This window comes from Malaclemys terrapin, chromosome 1, assembly GCF_027887155.1.
Source record: "Malaclemys terrapin pileata isolate rMalTer1 chromosome 1, rMalTer1.hap1, whole genome shotgun sequence".
NCBI classification, from domain to species: Eukaryota; Metazoa; Chordata; order Testudines; family Emydidae; genus Malaclemys; species Malaclemys terrapin.
Window position 1 is genome coordinate 67,052,836 of NC_071505.1, and position 13,287 is coordinate 67,066,122.

General features: G+C 41.8%; 1 protein-coding gene across 4 annotated transcripts in view; it reads left to right on the top strand.

Moving 5' to 3' along the window:
* The window catches only part of TBC1D15 (TBC1 domain family member 15), an 82,016-nt gene that overhangs the window by 11,961 nt on the left and 56,768 nt on the right, over nt 1-13,287 (top strand). For all 4 annotated transcript variants that reach the window (XM_054026620.1, XM_054026593.1, XM_054026602.1 and 1 more), the window contains 3 exons: nt 3,585-3,683; nt 3,953-4,027; nt 11,098-11,236. In XM_054026620.1, the coding sequence (XP_053882595.1) occupies nt 3,585-3,683; nt 3,953-4,027; nt 11,098-11,236 (313 nt within the window). The remainder of the gene's footprint in view (nt 1-3,584; nt 3,684-3,952; nt 4,028-11,097; nt 11,237-13,287) is intronic.

The following is a 13,287-nucleotide window of genomic DNA, read 5'->3' on the forward strand; positions in this document are numbered from 1 at the left end:
AGTTGTTGAGCATGCTGACTCCACACAAGCCAATTTCTGGACATTTTTTTTTGTTTCAGCAAGGTCTTAAAAAATGTTTACTGGAAAAATATGCAACAGGAATCTCATGGAAAAGAGGCTGAGTTCTTAGGAACCTTATTCAGTAGAATCAAATCTTTGTCTGCATTTCTTAGCTGTCTCCGTGTATCTGTATCACTACCAGCCAGCTCTTTGGTAGATTCACTCTTCAGTTCTTTATCCAAAATTAATTCAGGACTGATATCTTTGTTCTCAGTATTCCAAAGAAGAATTTCTTGCTTGTGAGATCCTCCTTCTGAATCTACTGGATATTGATAGGCATCTTTTGTCATCTTCTTCACCTCCAGACAAGCTTCTCTTTCTTTCTGCTTCATTTTCAAGTAGTATTTCCGTTTGCTTTCATTTAGTTTCTCCCGACAGATATCACCTTCTTCCAGACATGTCTTTCCTATTCAAGAGTCACACTCAAAAAGAAAACAGTTCTGTTACTTTTCTGCCTTTTCATCTCCACTTTTATTCAGTACAGAACTGAAATGAAAACAGAATAAAAAAAGTTTTTTCTAAAGGTAAAATGGACTGCAGAGGAAGTGTGTACCATGCTAGTCATAAAAGAAGTAGGACATAAAATCCTATTAACCTGAGAGAGTCTGTCCATTTTCAGAAAGTATATATGTAAAACAGAGTATTACAACCTTTTTGTAGTAGTTCAAGATATTTAATACGATGTGTGTGGAGTACCTAGTACAGTGAAGCCCCGATCCTGTGATCTAGAAGAAGCTGCACTACAAATTAATGAGACTTTTGATGATATATTGACTCACCTTTCATCTACTTTGCCGTCTTTTAAAAGTATTGTCTACACTGCAGTGTTAAACCCAGGATTATCAGGACTTGAGTCCACGCACTCTGTATTTGTAATGCCAGGGCTTGAGCATCCACACTTATTGGTTACACTCTAGATTTAGAATTTCTGGCCCCAGGCCCCAAAGCCTGGCTACACCATCCATACTGCAATACACAGAAGGATTCCAGACACTCCAGAGGATTTAGCCCAAGCCCAAAAAACTCTTCAGAGTGGTGAGGAACCCGAGGCAGGGAAATGCATATAGGGGTGTTGATTATTTTGTATAGATGTGTATATTTCTCATGCTAACTAAGTAAAGAGTGGTGGTGTTTTAGAATCCTGTACAAATTCTATCTAGCTTTCACGATCAGGTGCCACTGAAACCAGAAAGCCAGGTTTGGCAAGCCAATCAACTGACTGCCTATTATTTAACCACAGTCAAACTCTGAAAAGTCACTAGATGTAGCTGTTTAAGCACTCAAAAGGAGTCAAAAATGTCACCAACGAAATTTCCAGAGAATTACATACGTGCATGTGTGCGTCCAGGCAAGTATAGTCACAAAATCATTCACAAGCAGCTCAATAGTGTTGTTAAAAATCCATTCCATGCTCTTTTTACTACTGTAGCACACCAGAAGCAACTACCACAGAACACTGTCATCATCAGGTGGGTGCCCTCCACTCATTGGGAAGGAAACTGCAGCTCTCTGCTCGTTGGGAAGGCTCTGTACACTGCTGACTAGGTTGGCTGGGGTTGGTTAATTTCAGCTGAGCCTCCCTTTCTTGCCCGCCTGGATTTGAGCAGACAGGTTAGTGAAATGGAGAGCCCAGAGTCAGAGGGAAGGGGGCATGCACCTGACCTGAGCTTGGTGTTGCAGGGAGCTAAGAAAGTAATTTTTAAAACAAAAATAGCTAGCCAGACCCCTTCCCCCCCACTTCTAGGATTTGATTTCTGAAAACAGCTGGGCAGCTAACCCAAGGTCAAGCCATGGGAAAGAGTAAAGGGGAGCTGAATCAAGCTAGTTCTACCTTTGATCCTGCAGTAAGGGCTTCATCCCTTACTACACATGGCCCTGTCTCATACCACCACAACTTCCATCCGTGCAGCTCTCTTCCCTAGCTAACCTGCCACCCACACCATGCCCACTTCATTAGCCATTTTTCCCTGCATCACAGGGTGTGCTACCTACTATGGAGCAGCAAGAAAGAACACATTTGGGTAAAATAAGCCCTGGCTAATGTGCTGCTCTCTCCAAAGTACTCCTGGCTTTAGCAAAGTATTTAATTAGCCTCCACAGACTTCTTTTCCTTGCTTGCAGATTATAGTGATCTCAGCCCAAGAAGCCCTGGAATGTGATTCCTTCTGAGGACATGCTCAATTGAGATGTAATGACATTGACTTGGTGTGCAAAGAGCATGGAATGGATTTTATTAACACTACTGAGCTGCTTGTGAATGATTTTTTGACTATACATACTGGTGACTTCTTTCTCTGAATGTCACTGTAATTGGCAGTGAAAGTTGTTAGATTTGTCACTGGTCACTTTGACACCTATTTTCTCACTAGGGAAACCAAAAAGTTGCTAAATCTAGTGACAAAGTAGCTAAGTTGGCAACAACTTTTCAAAAGCAATTAAGTTTGTAAAAGGGTACTGGTATTTTAGCACAGATACAAAAGGCTGAGCTAGTTAGAAGAGAGGATTATTGCATTTTATTTCCAGAAATGTACGTTTCTCCATTTTGAACAATGCATGCTGTTTTATATTTGAGGAACAAATATGTCCACAAAATGAATCACATAATGTTGTATGTTTCAATTCTCAAAACCTTAGTATTGAGCGTTTGGGGTTTTTTTTCACTCGGTTCCTCAGCCAAATGAGTGGGTTTCTTCATGTTCACAACAACCCTGATTTTCATTTCCTTTGGTAGACTTTTGATTAAGGTTATTTATATCAAGCAGCACAGGAAATCATGCTGAATCTTGGCAGAGGAGAACACTGTGTTTAGATTTTTGAAAATAATTTGTATATATGGGAAAATATAATCTCATTCATCAGAAACAGTTTACACAGTAAGTAAGTCTTTAACTTTTGGTGTGCTTAAATTTACATCATAGTAGTCAAATAATAAGATACATTCAAAGATCACCATTCAGATCAATTTTAATGATCTAAAATTCTTCCAAAGTAACTTTGTACTACAGTATTTCATTGAGCCTATTGATTAATCTTTCAATATACTGAAGTTGAAATCAAGCATTTTGTGCAACAACCATTTCTTTGTCCAGAATAAGACTGTGGAAACTCACTTTTTGTGTCTGTGCAGCAGGATTAATTTTGAATTGCAGGGCAAATCAAAATTATAGATCAAATTAATTGTATAGTACCATTTTGGTGCTGTAAACGTGATTTTTAGGACATAACAGTAATACTGTGAGTATAGTTTCCCCTTTATTATCTGTCTAGGTACTTATGTTGTCTAAATCAGTGGTCTCCAAAGTGGGGTACGCAAGAGGATCCTTCGGGATGCGTGGCAGGAGAAGCACTTTTTTTTTTTTTTTTGCTTCAGCAAAAATGGTAGAGCTGGTGCGGCAGGGGGTGCGTGCTCAAAATTTTTTTACTGATAGGGGTGCGCGATCAAAAATGTTTGGAGATCACTGGTCTAAATGTTGCTCTGCCATTAAAATAAGAAGTTGATCCATTTTTGTTTTTTGTTTTTACAGGTTGTGTATGAACAAGAAGGGGTTTTCATTCATTCATCCTGTGCAAAAAATGATGACCAGGACAGTATAATATCAGGAGTACTACGTGTCATAGAAAAGGTAATCATTTGATACAGTTGTTAGATTTTTTTTTCTTACATTTACCTTCAATGCATCTAACGTACCTTCGCAAGTTTAAAATATTAAAAGAAAAATCCTCAATGTTTGTTTTTGTTAATGAATACCATGATGTTTGGCAGCTATACCTAAAATAATGTATGTATAAAATAAACATATGTAATTCTTTGCATAAATAGGTAGATCTGCATTTTCTTAATTATAATCTTACTGAGTTTGTGTTTGATGCATAAGTGTAACTTGTATTGTAGGAAGCTGAAGTAATAGTAGACTGGAGACCATCGGATGATACTTTGGACTCTTCCAATATCCTCTGTGCTGGAAAGGTATGCTTATTAATTACCGGCATTCACCTTTTCATCTCTCTGTGCAGGTTTTGTATGTATTGTTCATCTGTTAAATTTAGCTAGATGATCCTAAAACTAGAAGTTTGTTTATTCAGGGTGGTAGTTTTTTGTTGTTGTTGTTGTGTTTAGGAGCCCTAGTCCTGGACCTCATTATGCAATGCTCTGTAAAAACAGAACAAAAAGACAGTTCTGTTTTGCCATCTGAGTGGGGGGTGCTAGGATCCAATGAAACCTGGTCTTCAGAATATGAAAGAGGGGAGTGCTACCTTTTATGGCTCTGCCTAGACAAGGGTTTAAACATGTTGTGTTAGGATGTTAGCTCACACATCCTAACTAAAATGATTTAAGTCTAGGAAAGAAAATATCTTGATTAAAGCCTCTAGGCTTTAACTGTACTAGCTTGGTATGTACTAAAACAAAGCTCAATGAGGAAAATATTCCCATGCTCATAGCAGCCTGCTGTATGCTGCATAATGTGTGAAGCTAAAGGTGAAAAATTTTCCCGAGGTGGAGTGTGGTGGCGGATTGCCTGGCTGCTGATTTTGAGCAGCCAGATACAGGGCTATTAGAGGTGCTCACTGGAGAGCTATTCAAATTTTGACAATTTGCCCCAGTAATGTCTCTTTTTGTAAAACTTTCTGCCATGCTTTGTTTACTTGCTGCGTGGAATGAAAATTTTGATGATTCCTTCCTGACTGTGATTTGTAGTCTGCAAATGTGCCAATTGCCATTGTGTATTAATTCTAGCAGCAACCACCGTGTGTAGGAGACAAATAAAGATTGATTTTATTTCTAGAGAGTACCTTTTTATTAAACAGCAATAACCAATACACAAAAATGCTTTCTTGGTAGGGACGTAACTCTCTTGATGGAGGCTCTCATAGCTGTGTGTAAGTCCAGCTATCATTGGATGGAACCTGTCTGAAGGGGTGGAGTGAACAGGGTACTGTGAAGGGCTGGAAAGATGCAAGAAATGTGTGGGTGGAGTTTGGGGAGGTCATGGCAGGCAGTTCTGTATGGGCTGCGGGGCGGGGTGGGTGAGCATGCATGTGTTCTGCCTGAGTGCGATTAGGGACTTCAGCATCTCTTTTGGTCCTCCATCACTTTTATCATTCACTCCTGGCCATCTACTCTTAATTTTTAATTAATGATCTCTCTTCATATCCTGTGATCTTGATCTCTGGCGTCAGACAATTGGAGCATCTCTCGAAACATGTTCTTACTCTTCCTGGGTCTCTTCCTTATCTGGTGGAGGCACTCTGCTGGTGTGTAGGGGATTGCCCTCAGGGCCACAACTGCAGAAGCTCAAGAAACAATAAATAGAGGCATGATCGTGAGTAGAGTCCTGCAGATCTGTGGATATCAGCTTTATATCCACGGATGTCCCCATCCGTGGATGCGGATATCTGCGGATCATTTTTGCGGATGCCGGATTGGATACACACATACATTTTGTATGTATTTTAGGGCTCTAAATATAGGATTTCAGAGGCAGGGAAGCAGCTGTCTGCAGCTCATAGCCTATGAGGCTACTTCCCCGCCTTCCAGAGCCTATAGTCCCTTCCTCCCCATCCCCCATGAAGAGAAAGGGGAGGTGATAGATCAAGACAGGCAGTGAAATTCCCCATCCTCCTATCGCCTCAGTTTACGCAGTCAAGCAGTTTAGGAAACCTCTCCTGACTTCATTGCCACATCAGGTCAGTTGGAGATGGAGGCAGCTGCTTCTGCAAAGTAAGTCAGGAATCCATACTGATTTACTTTGCAGAAGCAGCAGCCTCCTTCTCTAACTGACCTGTTAGAGCACAAATTAATCACTGGCTGGGCAACTGGAGAGCACTTCCACCCCACTCCCTTGCCCCTCACCCATGCACACCCCTCTTTGCCCCTAATCCTTGCACCCCCCCCTGCTCCACCCACCTGGGGAAACTGACCTGGAGTCCCGGAGTGCCTGCTGTCGGTGCTCCGCTCCCTCGCTCACAGCCTCTGAGGAGAGTGCAGAGGATGACTTGCCAAGTTAAGAGGTTCTGGGGCTCAGCCCTGGTAAAAATTAAACATTGCTAGGCAGCCGGAAAGCACCTTCACCCCCCTCCTGTGTTCCTCGTTCCTGCATCCCCCTCCTGTGCCAATGTGGGGAAATTGACCTGTCATTGATCCTCACAGCCCCCCGAAGAGGATGACTTGCCAAGCTAAGAGGTGCCAGGGTTGCCCACGAGCCCCGCGAAAATTAAGCACTGTAGCCTGTGATAGTATTCCCCTGCATGCTTCCTCAGTGGCTGGTACAAAGAAACTGGGATTGCTGAGCTCTAAGTGTGATGACTTTATAAATCACAAGCTAAATTGGGGGGGAGACTTCTTTATTTTATAGTTCAGTTTGTGGTTTTGAGCATTATTGACTTGAGAAATTTATTTTTAATGTAAAAGGCTATTTGTTTTGATGCCTGTTGTATAATAAGATTGTTTAAAATAATAATAGTGTGCAAATTTTTAAGCCATATAGCTTTTTTTGTACAGTACACATACACTCACACAATGCTCCTCCTAAGAGGCACTGTGAGGTAGCGTGCTGGTGCAGATGTGTATATAGATTAAAGACAGAGTGTGGATCACAGTTCGGGTACAAATTGATTCTTGCGGATGCGAATCCACATTTTTGTTTTCGCACAGGGCTCTAATTGTAAGTGCACTCAGAGCATTGAATCATAATAAATAAACCTTTTTTTCACTGTCCCTTGGCAAGCTCACAGCTCGGCAACTGCCCTAAACATGGTGAGTTTGGCCTGGGGGGTGGGGGCAGTATTCCAAGATTGGCGAAGGGTATAGGTGTTTTTTTAAGGGGATCACTGCAGGTGACTAGGGACAATGTTGTAAATTCTGCCACCATTTTCCACAGACGGGAGTTATTGAAGCCAATAGCTCACTCCTGAGGGTAAGAAAGGATGCAAGGGTGCATCTCTTGCATGCGTGCGGCTTCAGACTTGGTTCCTATGCTGCTTGCCTGTGTGCCGCTTTGGTCCCTGGAAAAGTGATTGCCAGTGGCTGCGGAAAAGTTTCCTACAGCGGGGGGAAGACACAAAGCAGCTCTGCCAAGGAACCTTCAGCAGAGGATTGGCAAGTACCACCAGGAAAGTTTACTAGAAATCTCTGTGGAGGATTCCCATGAAATCTGTGTGCATTAACACACTGTTCCTCAGAGCCTCCACTGCATACCTGCAAAGGGGGAATGGGAAGCAGATGCAAACACAACTAGTCTTGTACATTTCTATCCCTTAAGCAACTTCTAGCATATAACAAAGCAAAGGACAGCTCTACCTCATGTAACCGAGCAGTATCGAATCAAAATGAGCACTTATTAGAACTCCCCTCTCCTGCATCATGCACACCACAGAGTGCTAAAACTGGCCTGAACCCTCTGGGGTCAAGAAGAGGTCCTGACTTGCCATGATCCCAGACAACCTTGTCACCTGTCCCCTCTCATCCTCCAACTCCACTTCCTCGTCCATCACTTAGTCCTCGGGGTTGAGGTCGCTGGCCACTGTCTTCAGTTCCCCTGTAGTATCCACGGGGCTCATGGAGATGGGGTCGCCGTCGAGGATGGCGTCCAGCTCTTTATAGAAGCGGCAGGTCTTCGGTGTAGCACTAGAGCAATGATTTGACTCCCCTGCCTTCTGGTATGCCTTCCTCAGCTCATTGATCTTTGCATGGCACTGATTCGTGTTCCATTTGTAGCCCTTCTCCAACATGCCGTTAGAAATCTTCTATATGTATCGAAGTTCCTACAGCTGGAGCGAAGCTATGATTGCACAGCTTCCTCTCCAGTAGAACCAACAACTCTGATGTACTCCATGCGGGAGATCATTTAGTGCATGAAGCTGCCATGGTGAGCTGTCCAGGCTGAGCAAACAGGAAGTGGAATTTCAAAATTTCCTGGTCCTTTTAAGGGTGAGGGGCAGATGCCTGTGTACCTGGCAGCAGAGTTTGAACTGCTGACCAGAGCAGTCAGGATGGTGCACCACCTGGAGGCCATTTATGGCGACATAACCAAGTGCAGTGTGTGCACTGACACTACATCAATCTAACTTTTCTGCAAAAAGATCTATGCTGCTCGTCAAACTGGTTTTATTTTGTTGGCGTAGCAGGAGAGTTAAATCAGCGGTAGGAGCATTGTAGTGTGTACACCTCACTATTTTGCTGATGAAAGCTGACTTTTGTTGACAATTGTGTAGTGTAGACAAAGCCTTATACACTGCTAGGAAGCTTTCCCTGTTAAGAGGAGGCCTAAGCCACCAATTTCTATAGAACTTTTTTAAAAAATTAAATTTTAAAATTAAAAAAATTGTTGCTATCCCCTTAGTTGTGAAGATAACATACTAAATCAGGGGTCGGCAACCTTTCGGAAGTGGTGTGCTGAGTTTTCATTTATTCACTCTAATTTAAGTTTTCGTGTGCCAGTAAAACATTTAAATGTTTTTAGAAGATCTCTTTCTATAAGTCTATAATATATAACTAAACTCTTGTTGTATGTAAAGTAAATAAGGTTTTTCAAATGTTTAAGAAGCTTCATTTAAAATTAAATTAAAATGCAGAGCTCCCCCAGACCGGTGGCCAGGACCCGGACAGTGTGAGTGCCACTGAAAATCAGCTTGTGTGCCGCCACTGGCATGCGTGCCATAGGTTGCCTACCCCTGTACTAAATGTATACTAATTTCGTCTTGTCTTCCGGAGTCTGCTGACAGACTACTCCAGTGTCTCCTTTGCTTCTAATAACTTTCCTAAGCAGCAGCAGACAGTAGTTTTTCCCCCCCTGTCCTCCTTCTGCTTTATGGACAGCAGTGGAACTAGCAAAAATGCCAGTCTTACTCTGTTACTACTTTAAGGCCTGGTCTACACTAACCCCCCACTTCGGACTAAGGTACGCAAATTCAGCTACGTTAATAACGTAGCTGAATTCGAAGTACCTTAGTCCAAACTTACCGCGGGTCCAGACGCGGCAGGGAGGCTCCCCCGTCGATGCTGCGTACTCCTCTCGCCGAGCTGGAGTACCGGTGTCAACGGCGAGCACTTCCGGGATCGATTTATCGCATCTAGACCAGACATGATAAATCGATCCCAGAACATCGATTGCCTGCCGCCAGACCCGGAGGTAAGTGTAGACGTACCCTAAGAAAGTTATAAGCAGCAGCAGAGACAAGCAGGGGAGCTATTCATGGAAAGAAACCATATCTCAACCCTTGCTCAGCCAGAGGGTTGAGTAGAGAGCAAAGTAGTAGAGGCAGTCTTCCCCCTTTGGAGTAACCAGGAGAGTTGGGGTTAGGTATAGAGTATTAGATTCTTTCCTTGCAGCCAGGCAACTAGAGCGTGGAGAAGAAAGTGAGAGTGCTGCTCTTTTTGAAACCATTGCACTCTCTCCTTCTTAAGCAGTTGAAAATTCCAACTTGCCACTGGAAATTTGTTCTGGATTCTCACCACAGTGTTGCTCCTGGGCCTCAGGAGATGGAGGAGGAGGCTCCTCTTTCATACTGGCCTCTGGCAAAAAAAAATTTAAGACCAGTTCATACCTACTGTGTATAATATATTGTTGTTTGGACTTTTTTTAAGGTTTTACATTTGAAAAAGCCAAAACAATGAAACAGTGACTGTCACAAGCATAACATTTTTTGTTTTAATAGGGATAAAGAGGTCTAAAACTGTGGACATCTTAAACTGTGGTTCGATCCTAAAAATGTGACATTAAAAGAAGGGCATTGTGGGGTTCCATATTCACTGTGTTTTACAGATTTCTGTATCAAACTTGCTCAGATTAAGCAAACAAACTTGCAAGTTGCTGGCCCAGCAAACTAACCATGGACTTTTGACAGTCAGCATGAGTTCTTCTCATTTTATACATCACCAGTGGGTTTGTGCATATTGTCATTGATGACATCATCTGCAGACAGTGGTCTGGCATAGGATACCGGAAGGCCTAATTCAGCTTGCAGAGCCTTTTTATTGGTGGTGATAAACACAGTGGGTAGAACTCAACTTGTCTCAGAGCCTCTGGTAAGTTTGTTGGACTCACAGCTAGAAAAATGTCTATTTACTTGCAGAATGATCAGATTTGATATGGAGATTATGAAGAATAATTAATCTGGTTCCCCCCCAGGGCCCTTGTTACAAAGTCACTTTACATGATCGAACCACGCTTTACATTTGGAGAAAACTCTGTATGTGTATATTTTTTAAAGTGGAATTCTGAAACAGAATCACAAAGCATTCAGGAGTGCTGGAACCATTTTTCTTGTGGGGGGTGCTGAGAGCCATTGAATCAGACTGCAAACCCTGTATATGATGAAAATCACTTCAAGTTCCAGCACCGATGAAAGCATTTGATTTTATAATTGGCTTCATACATAGCTGTCTCCAATGCAAAGTGTAATGCTTTGCCATCTTAATAACTTTTACTCTTTCTGTGTTGCTGACTTAATGCTTTGATCTTGATTTAGAACAAAGGCCAATTCTGTTTCTTACTATTGTATAATTGACACATGGAATCTTTGCGGGGAGTTGGGAATGATTACTTTTAAAATACTATTTATTTAACCTGGAGTTGTTAAAATGCATCCTTTTCTGTTATCTATGGTTGTAAAGAATAGTGGAAGTGGCTCAAGCATTGTACAATTTAGAGTAATAAATGATACATATGTTATTACTGGGATGAAATCAATTTGTCAATTATGAATAGGTAAGGTTGTTTTAAAATTTCTACTTGTTCTTAGTGCATCTCTAGTTGGGCAGAATTAAGATTATTTGGGTGATCTTCACTATCTTTTTCTATGAATTTCAAATGTTTGGGTTTCTTTTTAATTTAAACTTAACATGGAATTTCTTGTTTTTTTTTCCCCCCTAATATTTGTTTGATAACTATGTTCTTCTGAGGATTTTAACACTCAAGTCTGTGTACTTTCAACCTTAATTCGATTTACCAAAGGTGTTTGTGTTTTTTAAACCTTGAAATTAGCTACTGATAAAATTCAGTTTTCGTTTTATGACTTCTTTTTTTTTATTTTGTTTAGGATTCCAGTTCAGTTGTAGAGTGGACACAAACCCCTAAAGAAAAATCTCCACGAGGATTAGACCACCAAAATAATTATGAAGCAGAATGGGACATGGTCAACACAGTCTCGTTTAAAAAGAAGCCACGTTCGAATGGAGGTACATGCAAAAATAAATTCTGAAATTTTAAATATTTCCTTTGATATTAACTTAGTTTTAAAGGATCCATTAGTTATAAAAAATACTCTAGACTGTATTCCCTCAGGAAGTGAAATGCTGAGGTGACTTGTGGCTTGAATTACTTCTATTTTCCCAGATGAATTGATCTTGGCACCCACAAAGCTGTCTGCTTCTTCAATCTGATTTCCCCGCTAAATCACTAGGGGGGATTGTGTGGTTGAAGCTTACATCTAACCAGCATTTTAAGAGCTCATCCTACTGTGTCATAAATCATTGCTATACCTGTCTTAATATGCATACGACCTTCACATCTCTCTTAAGCAAGTGTAACTTGAACAAATGTATACAATAGTTAGGAAAGAGAATGAGAAGATTAATGCTGTATTAAGCAGATGCTACTTCACTACTGGAACACCAGAGGGAGATTGAGTATACTACTGTGCAGTGAGAGCTTGCACATCAGAAAAAAAAAACAAATATCTGGAGAATTGTACTCTATTTCACACCTAGCACTCAAGTTTTGGTAAAATAAGAAAATAAATACAGGAAAATTAAAAGAATTAAAGAATTGGTAACCATCAAGTTTTCATAGCTAGAATGTGCACAGTTCCTGTGTTTCCCATTATTGTTTTGCTTGTAATTGTGTGATATTTTTACAGTTACATTTGTCCTCCCTCTGTACTTCCTCTCCATCTTTTTATATTCATGGTCTTGCCCTATATTAGACCCCAGTCCCATAACTGGGTACTGTAATGGGGCCTACAAATCCCATACTAAGCGTAGACAGAAGGGGGAGGAGAGCCTCTCCTGTTTATAGGCAAACAGCTTGATCACACCCTCACGCAGCTGCCAGAGCTGCCAATCATGGAGGCAGGCTTCAACAACTTCATCCAGTAGAGGAAACAAAGCCTGCTATAAAGGGGAGAGTACAGAGAAGGAAAGGTAGGCAGAACAGCCTGAGACAGCAAATGGGTAACACCCTTGCACCAGGCTGCCTCCACGAACACAGCCAAGAGGCTGAAACATACTTCTAGATTTAATTAGAGCTGAGGGTCCAAGAACTGCCCTGCTCAGGGGCAAACTAAGGAGCGCCAGTCAGGGGCAGCAGAGACCCCCGCAAAAGACCAACGATGGTGTTTAATACTTTAGGCCTGGTCTACACTCAGTGGTTCTTAGAATGCATGTCCATGTGTATTTCACTCCAGGTGCACATGAGCGCTTGTGCTGGATATTGGAGATATTTAGTTAGCGGTGACTGTTCAGTCTATTCATGCACCTTTGCTACCACTGTATCCCAAACCAAGGTATAAAGGACAATGCAGGACTAACCCTCATTGCAATTCCTTCTCACTGCCCACGGCTGTGATGGAGTGCTCAGTGTCCTACACTCCTATAGTTAGCTCTTATTATTTTATTGCTGCACATAGTGGTTATTTAATGTTAGACTAGTGATTTGCCTGTTGATGATTATCATTTTATAGCTGTTTATAATTTTTGATAGGTTTCATTCGCTTTGAGGAAGCTTTCACTCCTCCTGCCGCCCATTTAGGGTTTTTTTGTCTTTCTGAAGGACTCCGTATGTTTAAGATGTTTGTTTTGTATGATTTGTACTCTCCTGTGCTCTGTATGAGTAAGTAAAAGTATTGATGTATTGTTATATGCTTCACAACTGCTTGTGTGCCCCTGAAAGATTGAACCGGTAAAGCAAAAGCTTCACACGTCTGTGGTGGAATTCTGGGATAGGGTGTGCTTAAGTAACTTGAGAATCTTGAGGGTCAGTGCTGATCTTGGGGGCCTAGGGCAGGTGGGCTGAGGAGCTCAATTTCTGAGAAGTGGTAACTAGCAGACTGAGAGTCAGTGCCCAGGAAATGTGCCAGAGAGGCCAAAGGAGGAACCAATGCTTTAACCAGCTGAGACTCCAGGAGCTTGAAACACCGTAGTAATCCAGTGCAGGAGAGGCGTGGATTCCCCTCACAACAGTCTTAGTGGGTGGCCAGGAGGTGGTACTTTGCTAGGATTTGTGACACGTA